The sequence below is a fragment of the Haliotis rubra genome, unplaced genomic scaffold, assembly GCF_003918875.1.
Source record: "Haliotis rubra isolate DU_JTF1 unplaced genomic scaffold, ASM391887v1 Scf1172, whole genome shotgun sequence".
NCBI classification, from domain to species: Eukaryota; Metazoa; Mollusca; class Gastropoda; order Lepetellida; family Haliotidae; genus Haliotis; species Haliotis rubra.
In genome coordinates, this window is record NW_025765084.1 from 8513 (window position 1) to 27884 (window position 19372).

Genomic DNA, 19372 nt, shown 5'->3' on the forward strand with positions numbered 1-19372 from the left:
TCCATCAGATTGGCAACGGATGAAAAGAACACAATATTTGATAAACATGTACTAATAATAATGACAAAAAAAATGTTGATCACTTGCTGCTAAGCTGGCAGAATCAACGTCAGACACATTCAAAGAATTTTCTTTTGTCCAAATTCATACAATCAAAGCTTTTTCTTTTGTCCGAATCTACACACATCTATTCGTCGTAACGATGACCAAACACAAAGCACCAGTGACACTGATCCCGACACACCAAGGAACATTCGCTTCCTGGATGATTCCATTAAACGCCTATACACATTTGTAAAGCCACATTTCATTAAAGCTTTCACCCTGACCTATTTCCATCAACAACCACGTTCAGTTTTGTAAAGGTTTGTAAACAGTACATTCAACTCAACGTTTCATGTCACTACCCACCTTGTCGCTGTGTATCACTTCCGGGTTTGCTGTTATGTCGTCTCCGTGAAGGTTGTGTCTGTTGGGCTTGGCTGGAGAACTGGAAATATAGGTGGATTATTTCATAACACGGTACGTTAACTACACAAAACAACACAAGGGCCACAACACAAAAATTGTCCTGTGTGTCCTTCTTTTACACGGCGATATTGCTGATCTGCTCTACGTTCTGTCACTTCCGTATCTTCTCCTGCGAATAAAATAAATGTAACCACAATATCACTCATACATTTTTTCTTCAACATATATAGTGATGTCAACTTGTGTAAGATGTTAATGCCCGTTTTCATCGATGATGTTCCTCACATGATTATGTTCCTATATTGTATTTTCACAGATACCATCTGTTCGCCGTTTGTCACCGGTTGTCATGATGTGGTTGGCTGTGGTGCTTTTGTGTGCGAGTTTTGGGACGTCAGGTCAGTGGCTAGCATACGAGTGAACTATATTGAGTTCCGAATGATCAATGTAGAAGTACATAACATTTTATGATGCAATGATACATGTTCCAGCGCCTGCCACTATACATCTGACGATCTACCCGCAATCTGCCGTGGATGGAGCCGAGGTCACACTGTCTTGTACAACCACAAATAGCGGTGGGTTGATAAGTGTCAACTGGTACAGAAACAATGTTGAAATGTTCAGCACAAGCAGTGATGCCGACGTATCTACTTCCATATTCAACCCCACCACCAGCTCCAATGAGTCCCGCGCTGTGGCAGGACGTGTCACTGTCAGCTCCTCCCTCCAACAACACAACGTGACACTCAGGATCAACTCTACACTCGACCAGGGCTCTGTGTGGAAGCGCCAGAATGGGAATCGTTTCAGCAATAACGTCACTGTGGAGATTACAGACAACACTGAAGGTACAAGCGAAATAATACGTGATGCATCTTTTAGAAATGGCAGCTTCAAATACATACAATACCCACATTCTTGTTGATTCATTTCCCGACTTATGTAACTCGTTTTGTCGTAAGGCCGTACTCAGCAATATTTCACCTGTATAAGGGATCGTAAAGGATTCTGGACGAGGAACATAGTATCCAATAGTATGAATCATGTGACTCCACTTAAGGATAGAAAGTCTTGAAAGAGTGTGGTTGACAACCCTCCAACAGACAAATTCTCCTTATTTCGGATATATTCCAGCACGTAAACATTTGTCATCTACTTTCACAACTTTTGAGATACCTTAGAACATGCTTAATTTCATCTTTAGTCAGAGCTTCATACTACTCTTACTCAAAGATGATGGGATAATCGTATTCACTGCTTCAGGAAAGCTTACAAGATGCTTTATGATAGACAGGTGGAACATTTTTCCAGACTCGATGACTCCAAAATCTTTCCAATGTAATTCCTATTTTGACTTCCAATGATTTTCAGGTGAAAAATTCACTTAACCTGCACCATTCCTAACGTATCATACATCATACACATCCTCATGATCGTATGTAATACGTTGTTGCTTTGAGTAGTGGCAGTAGTCGTAGTCTTTGTTGAGGTAGTCATAGTCGTAGCCGTAGCATTGGTTGTACTAATAGCAGTAGTAATACTATTCCACGTCGCAGCGGTGGTAGTGGAAGAAATAGCAGCAGTCTACAGTCCAAAGTCCAAACTGCAAAATGTCCCAAATTCGAAATCTACCAGCCGAAGTACACTTACTATTGTACAGTCACTTATACTTAGGATATATCTTATCATGACTTTTGTGAGTTGAATCTTCGCAATTTGACCATATGTTGATTCATTGTGATTTGAAACAAGCATATCTATCACTCAACAACTACTCTCTATTCTTTGTTAAAATCATGAATAATCTGTTTGGAGATGTGGCGTGGGCCGACACTTCCAGCAATAACATCACTATTGGCACCAAGATTTAATTCAAGCCAGTTCACTTGGAAAATATCACAGTGGACTTTCCTGTGGAAACAATAAGTCAAAACGGAAACAATAAGTCAATCCAGAAATCTGTTTGCAAACTAATTCAAACAAAAATTAATAAAATGTTAGACGATGAATCATTAGTATTCTAAACTTATCCAGCTTTTCAAATCAATACTTTTGTTGGTAAAGTGTTCACAACGACGGTAAACAATAGATCCCGAGTTGTCCAGGAATGTCCACTCTGTGCCGAGTCGGCCAATAGCTGTTCTGGCAGATCGAAGATTACACTTGAAACCGAAAGCTAAAAAGTATAATAAAATCTATACAACTGTTTACATGAGACAGTAACGCATTCCTGACAACTAGTTATTGTTAAGGCACAATGTTACGAACTTCGACTGCATCTTATTAAGCACTACAATTACAACAAAACTGAGACTTCAGTATACCATGGATCCTCCTAAAGTAGTAGAGTGGGGGTGTACAAAAACATGACTGAAGAAGATCTTGCAAACTAGCAAAAGATAACAGTGTTATATCTTGGAATATATGTGTGTGCAGCAGTATATCATTTGTAAATAATAGTCCATTTTCAGCTTCTACCTCAGTGAAAGCAACACGAAATCCAGTCAAAGGTGGACAGATCCTAACACTGACTTGCGAAAGTACAAAAGACATCAAGGAAACTGTCTGGTCCAGAAACTCAGTGAACATATTCAAGACCATTCTACAAACGTCCATGTTGGTGTACGATACCACCTCCCCCCCCAGTACCAGTCTGTTGCAGGACGTGTCACTGTCAACTCCACCCTCAAACAACACAACGTCAGTCTCAGGATCAACTCTACACTCGACCAGGGCTCTGTGTGGAGATGTCAAACTGGAGACCTGTTCAGTAATAACGTCACGCTTGACGTGGTGGAATATATACGGGGTAAATAAACCTTCCGTGTATAAGAGTGTTATGAAGATTAGACTGAGACATTAAACTCAGTGATGTCATAATGTATAACACATTGCTTTCATTACACTAAGTCTGTAATTTCATAATATATATAACACATTGATTTCATAACATGTAACGCAGGGATTTCATAACATGTAACACAGTGATTTCATAACAGTTAATACATCGATTTTATAACATAGAACAGTGATTTCATAACATTTAACTCAATGATTTCCTTGCATTAACTCAGTGATTTCATACATATAACTCAGTGATTTCATAACATATAACTTAGTGAATTCATAAAATTTATTCTGTAATTTCATAACATCAAAATCAGTGATTGTCTGTCTGCAGGGGATAGTAACCACTATTAGAACCTCTGAAGGTATGCCATTACATTTGCTCATGACGATATCATGTGATAAAAGGATTGTGATTTGTGACTTAACTCCTCGTTGTAGGTATTTTATCTTTTTATCTATTATCAAACATACCACCCACGATCATTATGGTGATATTTTTCTTTGTAAGATAACGCAACGACTTACGACCTTTAACGCATAGTCTACAGTTTAAAACTTTCCGAAATATCTTCACGCATGAGAGAAATATTGCCGATGTAACGTTGTATCACCCACCCTTCTTCTGTCTTTGAAAAGAGATGTATGCTTCTCCAGGTTTGATGTTTCAGCAACTGATTCAACGTAAAAAATCGTTGGCAACATTTTACCAACGCCGCACTGAACAATATTCCTCTATGACGGCGGTCTGTAAATAATCGAGTCTGGATCAGACAATCCAGTTATCAACGGAATGGGCATCGATCTCAGCAGCCGATGACATGTGGCAGCCTCTTACGACAAGCAATTGTTGAAGAGCTCGGATCTTCACGGGTCACCCAGACTGTTGGGGGAATTATTTTTATAACGGGTGTATTCAAGAGATAAATATCTCCTCAGAGTTAAATATCCGAGGACCAGGTCAACAGTAAATGTTTACGTCTATATTGGACAGAGTCATAGCTGAAGACGGTAGATTCATTCTATATTTCACTAACAACTCCAAGCTTCATATTTCTGGAAGGTCAATGACGTCATTCATTGCTTATTGACAGTACCATCATTTCATAATACATTTGGTTAACTTTGAAGTATATGTTACGAATATCATACGGAGAAACAGATTTTAACTGGAACGTGTTCAAACACAGATTCAGAAGTACGCAGCTGTAACACATATTTGGGATTATACCTTCTCAGTAAAGTACAGATAGCATTTTTTTTGGTGTGTGTGTGTGTGTGTGTGTGTGTGTGTGTGTGTGTGTGTGTGTTTGAGTCCCACCTGGGATTTGAACCCACACCCTCAGAGTCAGGCACCTAATCGCCAGCACACAATGTCAGACGCCTAGATCGCTCAGCCACAGCCACTCAGTCAGTATAAGCGTCTGACTTTGTGTGCTGGCAATTAGGTGCCTGACTCTGAGGGGATGGGACTCAACCAGATGGGACTCAAACACCCCCACCCCCACCCACTAAAAGTCCTAAATTTAAGTGGGAAAGTGTAATCCCAAATTTACATGTTGCATCACTTTCTAAAATGGCATTGTGCATTTCATACTCCAGCTGTACCCTTGATGCAGAAAACTGAATGTCATGGCAACAATGACTGATACAAACATTCAAATGTAGTTGACAGTGTGAACTGCGTTTCAGATGGAAGTATTTTACCCCTCACCGCTGCAGTTGCCAGCATCATCGTCGTCATCGTCATCATCGTCGCCAGTTTTATCTCTGTGTTACTGGTCAGGAAGTATAAGAAGGGTACGTGATTTCTTTTCGTAATACACGAGGCTCTTTCTGTCCAAATTCGCATTCCACCATGGCATTGTGCCATTGTGTATGATAAGAGGTGATACACCGAATGTTTGCTGAATACATTAAACAGGGGATAGAATTTCTGACATATTTGGACATATATTGAAACAAATAGATCGTTTGAATATATGAAGTTAAAAAGAAACTTATAATTGAAGTGGTTTGCTCTCTGACATATAAATAAGCAACACTTCTTAAAAAGGGATTATTTCATTACGTGTCATATTATGTATTGATTTTTTTAATTGTTTGTACAACATGTTTCTGACCTTTCAATAACTACGAACTATTTTCACATTCGGCGGTCGTAATGGATAAAGAATATTCTGTAGATCATTCCTCTGTATTACTCATTAGTGGTTCTAAACGTTTTCTTCTGTGCATGGGGTATATTTCATCATCACCGACAAAGTCACATGTTGTTCCAGACGTCGCAGAAAGCAACAGTCAGATGTACAGCACCATGTCACGTGACCCTGACACTGACAACAATTACTCTGAGTTGGGTCCTGGACTCACAAGTAAGAGGCTTCCGGCTTCTCAGCCTGTCACCACAGAAGAGTCCGTGGCCTACTACAACACAGTATCCGCTGACAGCCAGTATGAAAACCCACCAGCTTCTACTGAGAAACCGGATTCTTCATACAGTGAGTGAGTGAGGATCTGAGTTTAGTTTTACGCCGCTTTTAGCAATATTCCAGAGATATCACGATCTAGGACACCAGAAATGGGCTCCACACATTGTACCCATGTGCGGAATCGAACACAAGAGAGCAGTGACCCCACCGCATGTCTTCATACAGAATGATACAGTCATCTTACACAGTCATTTTACACAGATGATGCATTCAATGTTGTTTCAACCAACTGATTGAGGGTTCGAGTCACTGGCCAAGTCATACCAAATTACGTGAAAAGATGTATTTAATGTGGCCCTGCCTGGTGTTCGGATTGAAGAGGATAAAACTGGGGCCAAATTTAAATATTGCTAATAAATGTGACACCTGTTACCTAGCTTGGGGTTCGACAAGGGAGTAATACAAGGACCATTCAGCTGGGACTTACAACATTATATCTGACTCTGGTATCCATGGTAACATGCGGCATGACATCTCTGGGAGTACGCATGAGTAATGCCAGCATTAGTCAGAACTGTTAATCATGTATCTATTGCTATTTAAACGTGATAATCTGAAGGTGACGTGACGTAGCGTTCATCTCTCCGAATACCCATCGTGATGTTCACCACGGCTCTCTTGTGTTGGGCCTATGATACAGTTGACATATACAATTTAGATTACGACATTGATCATAAACATTTGAGTTTCATATTGATCTCATTTTGAATATCTCATTGAGATAGATAGCTGTTCGACGCTGTACATTACTATTTTGTGACATAAAAATTGCCTGAATGGTGAAGTGGGCCTCTGTAGACTGATTGTAGCTTCTGTGCAGATATAGAGTTCTGGCTTGATTATACTTATCACAAAACAAAAATACATGGTTCTCATCTTCATTAAGGTTATGATTACAAAGTTCACAGATGGGGTTGATTGCCGTTGTATCTTTATTGGTTCTTAGCTTGTTTATCTTAAAGTTTGTTAGCGAAGCTCTAAATTTGAAGTAGACTCTTATTAGTTGTTTGTTCCTCATGTTCGTGATATATGATTCTCTTTCCAGTGAAAACTTGAATGAAGCGTAGTGGGTAAGGAAACTTGAACTGTTTATCTCATAATGCCAGTTTTGGTGTGATATATCTTTGAGGCGCTGTTTTAAACATGATAAGAAATTATTTACATCTCCGACATCCTGTGCGATCCATACATGTGAGAATCTATCTTGGACAATGTTTCTCTAATATTAGAGGTCCAGTTTCTTTTCCTACATCATCGAGTGATTTAAGCATTCGGTAACACTGGTGTGCGTGGCGATCGGTTGTCATTCGTAGAACTTTTATCCAGTACTTGATGGCCTTTACTTGTGTTGATATATAAATCAAATGACTTCCAGTGTCTCCAAGAATTGCCTTGTTTGAAGCAAATTTTCGAACTTTGAGAAGGTGTTTAAAGTAGTTTAACTGAACTTTTTCAATTGAAGCTGAATACTTGCATCCCCACACTTCTGCTCCATAGAGGAGTATTGGTAAAACTTTAGTGTCGAATATCGAACGTGCAGTTGAAAACGTTACTTCTTTATTTTTCTGTATGAATCTATTTATTGCGAGGCATGCCTTACTAGCTTGTTGTGCGAGAGTGTCACATGCTTTTGTCCATACCAGTCGTGATGAGAAGATAAGTCCAAGGTATTTGTAATAGGTGACGGTTTCGATAGGCAGTCCTTTATAAGTCCATTTTTCATTCTGTGCCAGTTTTCCACCATTTCTAAAAACTATAATCTTGGATTTATTAAAATTCAGTTGTAGTCCTGATTCTGAGCAGTAGGATTCCAGTGTGTTTAGCTGTCTCTGTAAGCCGATGATAGTAAATGAAAATAACACAACGTCATCCGCAAAAAGTAGGAGCATCAAGTCTTCAATATCTTGACGAATATTCCACTTGTACATGATCTATACATGGCTGTTACAAGTTCATTTATATATAATATAAATAACACTGGGCTGAGAATGCAGCCTTGTCGAACCCCTGCAGATGTTGAGAATATTTCAGTTGAATTTCCTTGCACCTTCACACACGCCTTGATCGATGAATACATGTTCTTGAGAAGAGTAATGACTTTTCCATGACATCCTTTTTGAAGCAGTAGAGTTAACATTCTTTTCCTGTCCACAAGATCGAAGGCCTTTCGGAAGTCTATAAAACAACAATAAAATCTACCCTTTGGTTTACAAAGATATTTTGAGCATAGTGACTGAAGCGTGAATAGGTGATCTGCTGTAGAATATCCGGGACGGAATCCAGCTTGACTCTCTGAAATAAGTTCGTTTGTTTCAACCCATCGTCTTAACCTTTTTTCGATAATATCAGAAAATATTTTAACCATAACGTTGAGAAGTGAGATACCCCTATAGTTGTTTGGATCCTTTGGGTCTCCTGATTTGAAGATGGGGATGACCATTCCATTGTTCCATTCTTCTGGGAAAGTTCCACTGTCAAGTACTTTATTGAAAAGCTTTTTCAGATATTTGAGGAAAAAATCACTAGTCATTTTGAACAGTTCTGGGGGTATACCATCTTGACCTGGTGATTTACCGTTGACAAGGCCGTGGATTGACTGTTTGATTTCTTCTTCCTTGATTTCATCCTCTAGAAAGGCATCGCTATCAGCTAAGCCATCACAGTCTTCGCATGAGTGTTGGTCTATGAAGTGGTTTATAGCACTTGGGGATTTGTCTCCTGTCGTAACATCGGGGTTCAGTAAGTTCCTGAAATAAATCTGCCATTCGCTTGTGTTTATTGTATTACTTGAAAAAGAGTCGAATTGACGTTTCAGTTACAGTTCTTGGCAGCGTTTTCTACTTCGTCTGCTACTTTTCTGTCATGAAGTGTCTTTTTGAGTTTACATCACTGTTTGAAATTTCGTTTTGCTGCTAAGTATTGGTCAGTATTAAAGGCGCACTTATATCGTCTCATTTTATGTAGCAGTCTGTATTTTTCCGATTTCAAATTCTGGCAATCCACATCAAACCACGCAGGTTGCATCCGTTTCTGAGTTGACTGCAGGCCAGGATAAATGGGTTTCCCAAACGTTGACACAATATCCGTAAGCTTACCTACCGCTTTATTAACATCATATTCAAGAAGATTCACAAATTCACTGAGCATATCCTGAGCATGTTTCTTCCTTCTCATACAGTGATTAATTATTTTCCTTGAAGAAATTTGTTTTGATTTTTTGTAATGTTGTTGACGGTCGTTAAACTCTGCCTTCAATACAGTCAAATGATGATATATGTTTTGACGGATATATCGATGTATTCGTACTTTGCGTTTGTTTTTCTTGAAGACAGTTGCTTGTAGCAAAGTTGTGTACGGCCATTATACTCTGTCTTCAATACAGTCAGCTGATGATGTGTCTTGACGTTTTGTTTATAGCCCACAACACGAGGACTAAAATCGTGACCAACCATAGGAAGTGATACTTTCTTATTGTTACATTACGGCGTACTACGGCCCAGCAAGCAAAATGTTCATTTTCCTGCTTTGAATCAAAACCACGCAGGTCCATTCAGATAAAGACAATGGTCGTGAGGAAAATACCTCGCCTTGATAATTAAACGCACTGTGCAGTTTTTTCTTTTAAAAACACAACTGTCAATGCAAATATGTTGTGAGTAGGGGTGTTGACATTTCTTGCAGTTTCAGATTTGCACAGTTTTTCATGTTAATAACTCAAACTGTCAATAACAATATATGTAAATAGGGGTATTGGTATGTCTAGTAGTTGGTATATTTTCAAATTTAAATGACAAAACTATAGTGAAAGGTGTGCCGTTACAAACTCATGATATTGTTTGTGTCCTTGTTATTCAACGCCGCACTTAGCAATATTTCAGCTATATGCCTGTGATCCCTAAACCCCTCTGCCCTTCCGAACTACCATAAAATCTTTTGAACGTTTTACTATCGAAATTATTTTTAAAAGCTTTATCAGCCTACCTATCAGTATATCTATCAGCCCCACAATCAGCCTCACAATCAGCCTATCTATGAGCCCCACAATCAGCCTACCTATCAGCCTCACAATCAGCCTACCTATCAGCCTCACAATCAGTCTACCTACCAGCCCCACAATCAGCCTACCTATGAGCCTACCTATCAGCCTACCTATGAGCCTACCAATCAGCCTTACAATAGGCCTACCTATCAGCCCCACAATAAGCCTGCCACCTATCAGCCCCACAATCAGCCTACCTATCAGCCCTACAATCAGCCTACCTATCAGCCCCACAATCAGCCTATCTATCAGCCCTACAATCAGCCTCACAATCAGCCTACCTATCAGCCTCACAATCAGCCTACCTATCAGCCCCACAATCAGCCTACCTATCAGCACCACAATCAGCCTACCTATCAGCACCACAATCAGCCTCACAATCAGCCTACCTATCAGCCCCACAATCATCCTACCTATCAGCCCCACAATCAGCCTACCTATCAGCCCCACAATCATCCTACCTATCAGCCCCACAATCAGACTACCTATCAGCCCCACAATCAGCCTACCTATCAGCCTACCTATCAGCCCCACAATCAGCCTTACAATCAACCTACCTATCAGCCCCACAATCAGCCTCACAATCAGCCTACCTATTAGCCTCACAATCAGTTTACCTATTAGCCTCACAATCAGCCTACCTATCAGTCCCACAACCAGCCTACATATCAGCCCCATAATCAACCTACCTATCAGCCCCACAATCAGCCTCACAATCAGCCCCACAATAAGCCTGCCTATCAGCCCCACAATCAGCCTCGCAATCAGCCTACCTATCAGCCCCACAATCAGCCTCACAATCAGCCTACCTATCAGCCCCACAATCAGCCTACCTATCAGCCTCATTATCAGCCTACCTATCAGCCCCACAATCAGCCTACCTATCAGCCCCACAATCAGCCTACCTATTAGCCTCACAATCAGTCTACCTATCAGCCTCACAATCAGCCTACCTATCAGCCCCACAATCAGCCTACATATCAGCCCCACAATCAGCCTACCTATCAGCCTCACAATCAGCCCCACAATCAGCCTACCTATCAGCCTCGTTATCAGCCTACATATCAGCCCCACAATCACCGTACCTATCAGCCTCACAATCAGCCTACCTATCAGCCCCACAATCAGCCTACCTATCAGCCTCACAATCAGCCTACCTATCAGCCCAACAATCAGCCTACCTATCAGCCTGAAATCAGCCCCACAATCAGCCTACCTATCAGCCTCACAATCAGTCTACCTATCAGCCTCACAATCAGCCTACCTATCAGCCTCACAATCAGCCTACCTATCAGCCCCACATATCAGCCTCCACCTATCAGCCTCACAATCAGCCTCACAATCATCAGCCCACAATCAGCCTACCTATCAGCCTACCACAATCAGCCCTACAATCAGCCTACCTATCAGCCCTACAATCAGCCTCACAATCAGCCTACACCTATCAGCCTACAATCAGCCTACCATCAGCCTCGTTATCAGCCTACCTATCAGCCCTACAATCACCTACCAGCCCCACAATCAGCCTACACAATCAGCCTCCTACAATCAGCCTACCTATCAGCCTCACAATCAGGCTACCTATCAGCCCCACAATCAGCCTTACATATCAGCCCCAATGCCTCAGCCTACCTATCAGCCTCATAATCTCACAATCAGCCCCACAATCAGCCTACCTATCAGCCTCATTATCAGCCTACATATCAGCCCCACAATCAACCTACCTATCAGCCTCACAATCAGCCTACCTATCAGCCCAACAATCAGCCTACCTATCAGCCTGAAATCAGCCCCACAATCAGCCTACCTATCAGCCTCACAATCAGCCTACCTATCAGCCCCACAATCAGCCTACATACCTGCGCAAGTTGGGAACTATTGACGTTACTGAACGTGTATTATCCCTTTCTTATCATTGTTTCGTTGAAACCGTTTTAATTTGTTTTAAAACTTTTTTGTGCCAATGTTGGTTCGGCTCCTTATCTCTGGTTAAGAAATCTCGTTTAGAAAACGTTGTTATAATAGCGGGTAAAACAGCCGGAGTTTCCTTTAACAATCTGTCGTATCTTTATGATATAAGAGTTTTGAAATTATCTGTGAAACGTTTGTTCGATCCAGATCATGTGTTACACAGTTGGTGAACCTTGGGTGAACAGAACGAAGCAGAGTAAAGATGATTCCATTCTGTGTTACATGTACGTGTATCCTGTACTTTTCAAATACACCGTATACTTTTTATGAAAAACAAATCATTGATCAATCAGACATACGTATCCAGCTAACACAAAACTGTGAAAAAACCATTCCCATTTCGCGAAACGTTCCAGGAATGGGCAGTGTTTACAGTGTTTATCATCGGATTTCCCATCAGATTGGCAACGGATGAAAAGAACACAATATTTAATAAACATGTACTAATAATATTGACAAAAAATATGTTGATCACTTGCTGATAAGCTGACGGAATCAACGTCAGAAACATTCAAAGCATTTTCTTTTGTCCAAATTCATACAATCAAAGCTTTTTCTTTTGTCCGAATTCATACAATTAAAGCTTTTTCTTTTGTCCGAATCTACACACATCTATTCGTCGTAACGATGACCAAACATAAAGCACCAGTGACACTGATACCGACACACCAAGGAACATTGGCGTCCTGGATGATTCCATTAAACGCCTATACACATTTGTATTGCAACACTACATTGAAGCTTTCACCCTGACCTATTTCCATCAACAACAACGTTAAGTTTTGTAAAGGTTTGTAAGCAGTACATTCAACTCAATGTTCCATGTCACTACCCACCCTGTCGCTGTGTATCACTTCCGGGTTTGCTGTTATGTCGTCTCCGTGAAGGTTGTGTCTGTTCGGCTTGGCTGGAGAACTCGAAATATAGGCGGATTATTTCATAACACGGTACGTAAACGAAACAAAACAACACAAGGGCCACAAAACAAAAATTGTCCTGTGTGTCCTTATCTTACACGGCGCTATTGCTGATCTGCTCTACGTTCTGTCACTTCAGTATCTTCTCCAACGAATAACTTCTTGCTGGTCTCAGTAAATGTACCCACAATACCACTCATACATTTTTCTTCAGCATTTATAGTGATGTTAACTTGTGTAAGATGTTAATGCCCGTGTTCATCGAAGATGTTCCTCACATGATTATCTTCCTATTTTGTATTTTCACAGATACCATCTGTTCGCCATTTGTCACTTGTTGTCATGGTGTGGTTGGCTGTGGTGCTTTTGTGTGCGAGTTGTGGGACGTCAGGTCAGTGTCAAGCATAGGAGTGAACTATAATGAGTTCCAAATGATCAATGTAGAAGTACATAACATTTTATGATGCAATGAGACATATCCCAGCGCCTGCCACTATACATCTGACGAGCTACCCGCAAGCTGCCGTGGATGGAGCCGAGGTCACACTGTCTTGTACAACCACACAGAGCGGTGGGTTGATAAGTGTCAGCTGGTACAGAAACGATGTTGAAATATTCAAGACAAGCAGTGATGCCGACGTCTCTACTTCCATGCAGAAACCCAACACCACTTTATCAGAATACCGCGCTGTGGCAGGACGTGTCACTGTCAACTCCTCCCTCCAACAACACAACGTGACACTCAGGATCAACTCTACACTCGACCAGGGCTCTGTGTGGAAGTGCAAGAATGGGAAACGTTTCAGCAATAACGTCACTGTGGAGATTACAGACAACTCTGAAGGTACAAGCGAAATAATACGTGATGCATGTTTTAGAAATGGCAGCTTCAAATAAATACAATTCCTAGATTCTTGTTGATTCATTTCCCGACTTATGTAACTCGTTTTGTCGTAAGGCCGTACTCAGCAATATTTCACCTGTATAAGGGATCGTAAAGGATTCTGGACGAGGAACATAGTATCCAATAGTATGAATCATTACTCCACTTTAGGATAGAAAGTCTTTAAAGAGTGTGGTTGACAACCCTCCAACAGACAAATTCTCCTTATTTCGGATACATTCCAGCACGTAAACATTTGTCATCTACTTTCACAACTTTTGAGATACCTTAGAACATGCTTAATTTCATCTTTAGTCAGAGCTTCATACGAATCTTGCTCAAAGGTGTTGGGATCATTGCATTCACTGCTTCAGGAAAGCTTACAAGATGCTTTATGATAGACAGGTGGAGCATATTTCCAGACTCGATGACTCCAAAATCTTTCCAATGTAATTCCTGTTTTTGACTTCCAATGATTTTCAGAGGTGCAAAATTAACTTAACCTGCACCATTCCTAACGTATCATACATCATACACATCCTGCCATGATCGTGTGTAATACTTTGTTGCTTTGAGGTAGTGGCAGGTAGTCGTAGTCTTTGTTGAGGTAGTCATAGTCGTCAGCCGTAGCACTGGTTGTACTAGTAGCAGTAGTACTACTATTCTACGTCGCAGTGGTGGCAGTGGAGGAAATAGCAGCAGTCCACATTCCAAAGTGTCCCAAAATCGAAATCTACCAGCCGAAGCACACTTACTATTGTACACGTAACTTATACTTAGGATATATCTTATCATGACTTTTGTGTGTTGACTGTTCGCCATTTGATTATATGTTGATTCAATGTGATTTGAAACAAGCATATCTACCACTCAACAACTACTCTCTACTCTGTTAAAATCATGAATAATCTGTTTGGAGATGTGGCGTGGGCCGACACTTCCAGCAATAACATCACTATTGGCAACAAAGATTTAACTCAAGCCAGTTCACTTGGAAAATATCACAGTGGACTTTCCTGTGGAAACAATAATTCCAAAAGGAAACAATAAGTCAATCCAGAAATCTGTTTGCAAAATAATTCAAAGCAAAAAATATATAAAATGTTAGACGATGAATCATTAGTATTCTAACCTTATCCAGCTTTTCAAATCAATACATTTGCTAGTAAAGTGTTCACAACGACGGTAAATAATAGATCCCTAGTTGTCCACGAGTGTCCACTCTGTGCCGAGTCGGCCAATAGCTGTTCTGGCAGATCGAAGATTACACTTGACTCCGAAAGCAAACAAGTATAATAAAATCTATACAACTGCTTACATAAGACAGAAACTAGTTATTGTTGAGGCACAATGTTATAAACTTCGACTGAATCTTAATAACTACAATTACAACAAAAGTGATGCACCCATGGAGCTATCATGAGGAATTAAATTTGATCTGATATTACCAGCTGACTAAACACAACTATGTTATATCTTGGAATACATGTGCGTGCACGTTATTAACCTACTGTTTTGTGTACTAACAGTACAATCGAACAATCGCCTCGGATTTTAGAAGATATTTTAATGAGTGTGGTTAGGAATTTCTGGGTATATCTCTTGGCCATTATTTATATTTTATGATGATTGATTACAGTTATAGCTCAAGCTGAATAGTTTACACTTACAACACATGGTTTCCCACCTTATTAAGAGGACTTATATTATGTATTCTACCATTACTTGAGTAAATGCTGGATTGTGATTGGTTAATTTAAGTCATTCAGAGGCATATAATCACGTTATATGCCCCTGATTTTCTAACACGGTATGCATTTTAAACAAAATTCTTAATAACGCGTTCGGTTTTCAATCAATTTTAGAGCTATTATAATTTCGTTATATATCTCTGATTTTCCAGCACAGTATGTTTATCTCTGAAGTGTAGCCTTTGACACGCACTTTCAGCGTCCATCTCAGTAAAAGCAACAAGAAATCCAGTCAAAGATGGACAGATCCTAACACTGACTTGCGAAAGTACAAATGACATCACAGAAACTGTCTGGTCCAGAAACTCAGTGAAGATATTCAAGACCATCATACCGACGTCCATGTTGGTGCACGACACCACCTCCCCCCAGTACTAGTCTGTGGCAGGACGTGTCACTGTCAGCTCCTCCCTCCTACAGCACAACGTCAGTCTCAGGATCAACTCTACACTCGACCGGGGCTCTGTGTGGAGATGTCAAACTGGAAACGTGTTCAGCAATAACGTCACGCTTGATGTGGTGGAACATATACGGGGTAAACCTTTCGTGTATAAGAGCGGTATATTTAATGAAGATTAAACTGACACATTTCATAACATAGAACTGAGTGATTTCATAACATAGAACTGAGTGATTTCATAACATAGAACAGTGATTTCATAACATTTAACTCAATTATTTCCTTGCATTAACTCAGTGATTTCATACATATAACTCAGTGATTTCATAACATAACTCAGTTATCTCATACATATAACTCGGTGATTTCATAACATATAACTTAGTGATTTCATAACATATAACTAAGTGATTTCATAAGATATAACTCAGTTATTTCATACATATAACTCGGTGATTTCATAACATAAAACTCAGTGATTGTCTGTCTGCAGGGGATGCTGTAACCACTATTGCAACTGTTGATTCACCATCAACCTCTGGAGGTATGCCATTACATTACTCATGACGATATCATGTGTGAAAATGATTGTGATATGTGACGTAATCCCTCGTTGTAGTATTTTATCTTTTTCAAACATAATTCATTATGGTGATATGTCTGTACGCAACAGAATAGGGTGCAATTGAATACCTATGATGTGTATCAGGTTGATAAGAGATGGTTACTCGGAATGTTTAAACTGATTCAACCAACACTTGCAACATTTTACCAATTGAAAACCCTCTAATATGAAATGTTTTAAGATAACTACCACCCACGATGGTTTGGGTTTAAAGTGATGACATATGGCTGGAACGTATGGCTTGTAAGATAATTAAAGACCTAATATATTTCAGTCGACTTACGACCTTTAACGCATAGTCTACAGTTAAAAACGATATGAGTGAAATATTGCCGATGTGACGTTAAGTCTTAAATCACCAACCCTTCTTCAGTCCTTGATAAATGCTAATATGCATATCTTCTCCTGCAAGTTTGATAAAGTAGCCATTCCAAGTACCCAACGTAAATCCAAATCGTTGGTAGCTTGGTCAGTTTGTTTATCAACGCCGCACTCAGCAATATTCCAGCTATGTGGGGGCGGTCTGTAAATAATCGAGTCTGGACAAGACTCTTACTGCAAGCATGGGTTGTTGAAGACCAATTCGGATCTGATCTTCATGGGTCACCCAGACTGTTGGGGGATTATTTTTATAACGGGTGTATTCAAGAGATAAATATCTCCTCGGAGTTAAATATCCGAGGACCAGGTTAACAGTAGCTATGTTTACGTCTATATTGGACAGTGTCATAGCTGAATGTAGATAGAAGGTAGATTAATTCTCAAGTACACTTTGAAATATTTCACAAACAACTCCAAGCTTCATATTTCGTTAAGGTCAATGACGTCATTCAATGATTATTGACAGTACCAGCTTTTCATAATACATATGGTTAACTTTGAAGTATATGTTACGAATATCATACGGAGAAACAGATTTCAACTGGAAGGTGTTCAAACACAGATTCAGAACTAGCCAGCTGAAACACATGTTAAAATTTGGGATTACACTTTCTCAGTAAAGTACAGATTCTAGTACTCTTTTGAGGGGTGGGGGTGGGGACGGAGATGGGGGTGGGGGTGGTGTGGTGGTGGTTGGAGTCCCATCCCTGATTCGAACCCACACCCTCAGAGTCGAGCACCTAATCGCCAGCACACAATGTCAGACGCCTAGACCGCTCAGCCACAGCCACTCAGTCTAGGCCACCGACTTTGTGTGCTGGCGATTAGGTGTCTGACTTCTGAGGGCGTGGGTTCGAATCCGGATGGGACTCAACCAACCCAAAAAAAAATAAAAAATTAAAAAAATACCCCCAAAAATAAAATATAGTACTACAATCTGTACTTTACTGAGAAAGTGTAATCCCAAATTTAACATGAGTTACATTTGACCACTTTCTAAAATGGCATTGTGCATTTCATACTTAGCTGTACACTTGATGTACAGAAAACTGAATGTCATGGCAACATTGACTGATACGAACATTCAAATGTAGTTGCCTCTGTGAACTGTGTTTCAGAAGGAAGTATTTTACCCCTCACCGCTGCAGTTGCCAGCATCATCGTCGTCATCGTCATCGTCGTCGCGAGTTTTATCTCTGTGTTACTGGTCAGGAAATATAAGAAGGGTACGTGATTCTTTTCGTAATACACGAGGCTCTTTCTATCCAAATTCGCATTCCACCATGGCATTTTGCCATTGTCTATGATAAGAGGCGATACATTAAACAGGGGATAGAGTTTCGGACATATTTGGACATATACTGAAACAAATAGGTCGTTTGAATATGTGAAGTTTTAAAGGCAATTATAATTGAAACGGGTTTCTGTGACATATAAATAAGCAACACCCCTTATTCAAAAGGGAATATTTCATAACGTGTCATATCATGTATTGAGTTTTTAAATTGTTTGTACAACATGAGTCTGACCTTTCAATTACTACGAACTATTTTCATATTCGGCGGTCGTAATGGATAAAAATTATTCTGTAGATCATTTCTCTGTATTACGCATGAGTGGTGCTAAACGTTTTGTTCTGTGCATGTGATATATTTCATCATCACTGACAAAGTCACATGTTGTTCCAGACGTCGCAGAAAGCAACAGCCAGATGTACAGCACCATGTCACGTGACCCTGACACCGACAGCAACTACTCTGATTTGGGACCTGGACTCACAAGAAAAAGGCTTCCGGCTTCTCAGCCTGTCACCACAGAGGAGTCCGTGGCCTACTACAACACAGTGCCCGCTGACAGCCAGTATGAAAACCCACCAGCTTCTACTAAGAAGCCGGATTCTTCATACAGTGAGTGAGTGAGGGCCTGAGTTTAGTTTTACGCCGCTTTTAACAATATTCCAGTGATATCACGACCTAGGACACCAGATATGGGCTCCACACATTGTACCCATGAGGGGAAGCGAACCCGGGTCTTCAGCGTGACCCTAGGCTACTCCACCGCCCTCTTCATACAGAATGATACAGCCATGTTTCAAATGCTCTGGCTTTACACAGATGATGCGTTCAATGTTGTTTCAACCAAGCGATTGATGGTGCGATTCACTGGCCACGTCATACAAAATTACCTTAAAAGATGTATTTAATGTTGCCCTGCCTGGTGTTCGGATTGAAGAGGATAAAACTGGGGCAAAGTTAAATAATGTTAATGAATGTAGACATTGTTACCTTGCCTGGGGTTCGACAAGGGAGTTATTAAAGGACCATTCGGTTGGGACTTACAACATTATATCTGACTCTGGTATCCATGGTAACATGCGGCATGACATCTCTGGGATTTAGCATGAGTAATGCCAGCATTAGTCAGAACTGTTAATCATACAAACAATATCTATTACTATTTAAACGTAATAATCTCAAGGTGACGTGACATAACGTTTAACTCTCCGACATTCATCGAATACCCATGACAAATGTTCATCATTGATCTCTTGTATATAGTTTAGACGCGGATATCCCGATGTATTTGTCTTTG

The 19372-nt window shown here is 40.3% G+C and overlaps 1 protein-coding gene and 1 long non-coding RNA gene across 4 annotated transcripts in view; one reads left to right on the forward strand and one right to left on the reverse strand.

The window, feature by feature from the left end:
* The first annotated feature begins 422 nt into the window (after positions 1–422).
* LOC124258335 overlaps positions 423–19372 on the forward strand; it is a 58082-nt gene continuing 39132 nt past the window's right edge. Inside the window, exons 1-4 of the mRNA XM_046692429.1 lie at positions 423–522; positions 788–869; positions 963–1322; positions 13225–13584. Of these exons, the coding sequence (XP_046548385.1) occupies positions 821–869; positions 963–1322; positions 13225–13584 (769 nt within the window). The 5' untranslated portion in view covers positions 423–522; positions 788–820. The remainder of the gene's footprint in view (positions 523–787; positions 870–962; positions 1323–13224; positions 13585–19372) is intronic.
* Positions 10693–11927, reverse strand: LOC124258356. 3 transcript variants are annotated; one of them, XR_006893577.1, is made up of 5 exons: positions 11660–11927; positions 11553–11600; positions 11069–11140; positions 10938–11009; positions 10693–10853 (listed from the first exon to the last, which is right to left on the reverse strand). It is a non-coding gene; the product is annotated as an uncharacterized LOC124258356 (long non-coding RNA). The 3 variants fall into 3 exon arrangements; XR_006893574.1 differs by having other exon boundaries at positions 11553–11624; XR_006893579.1 differs by lacking the exons at positions 11069–11140; positions 11660–11927 and adding an exon at positions 11168–11187 and having other exon boundaries at positions 11573–11589.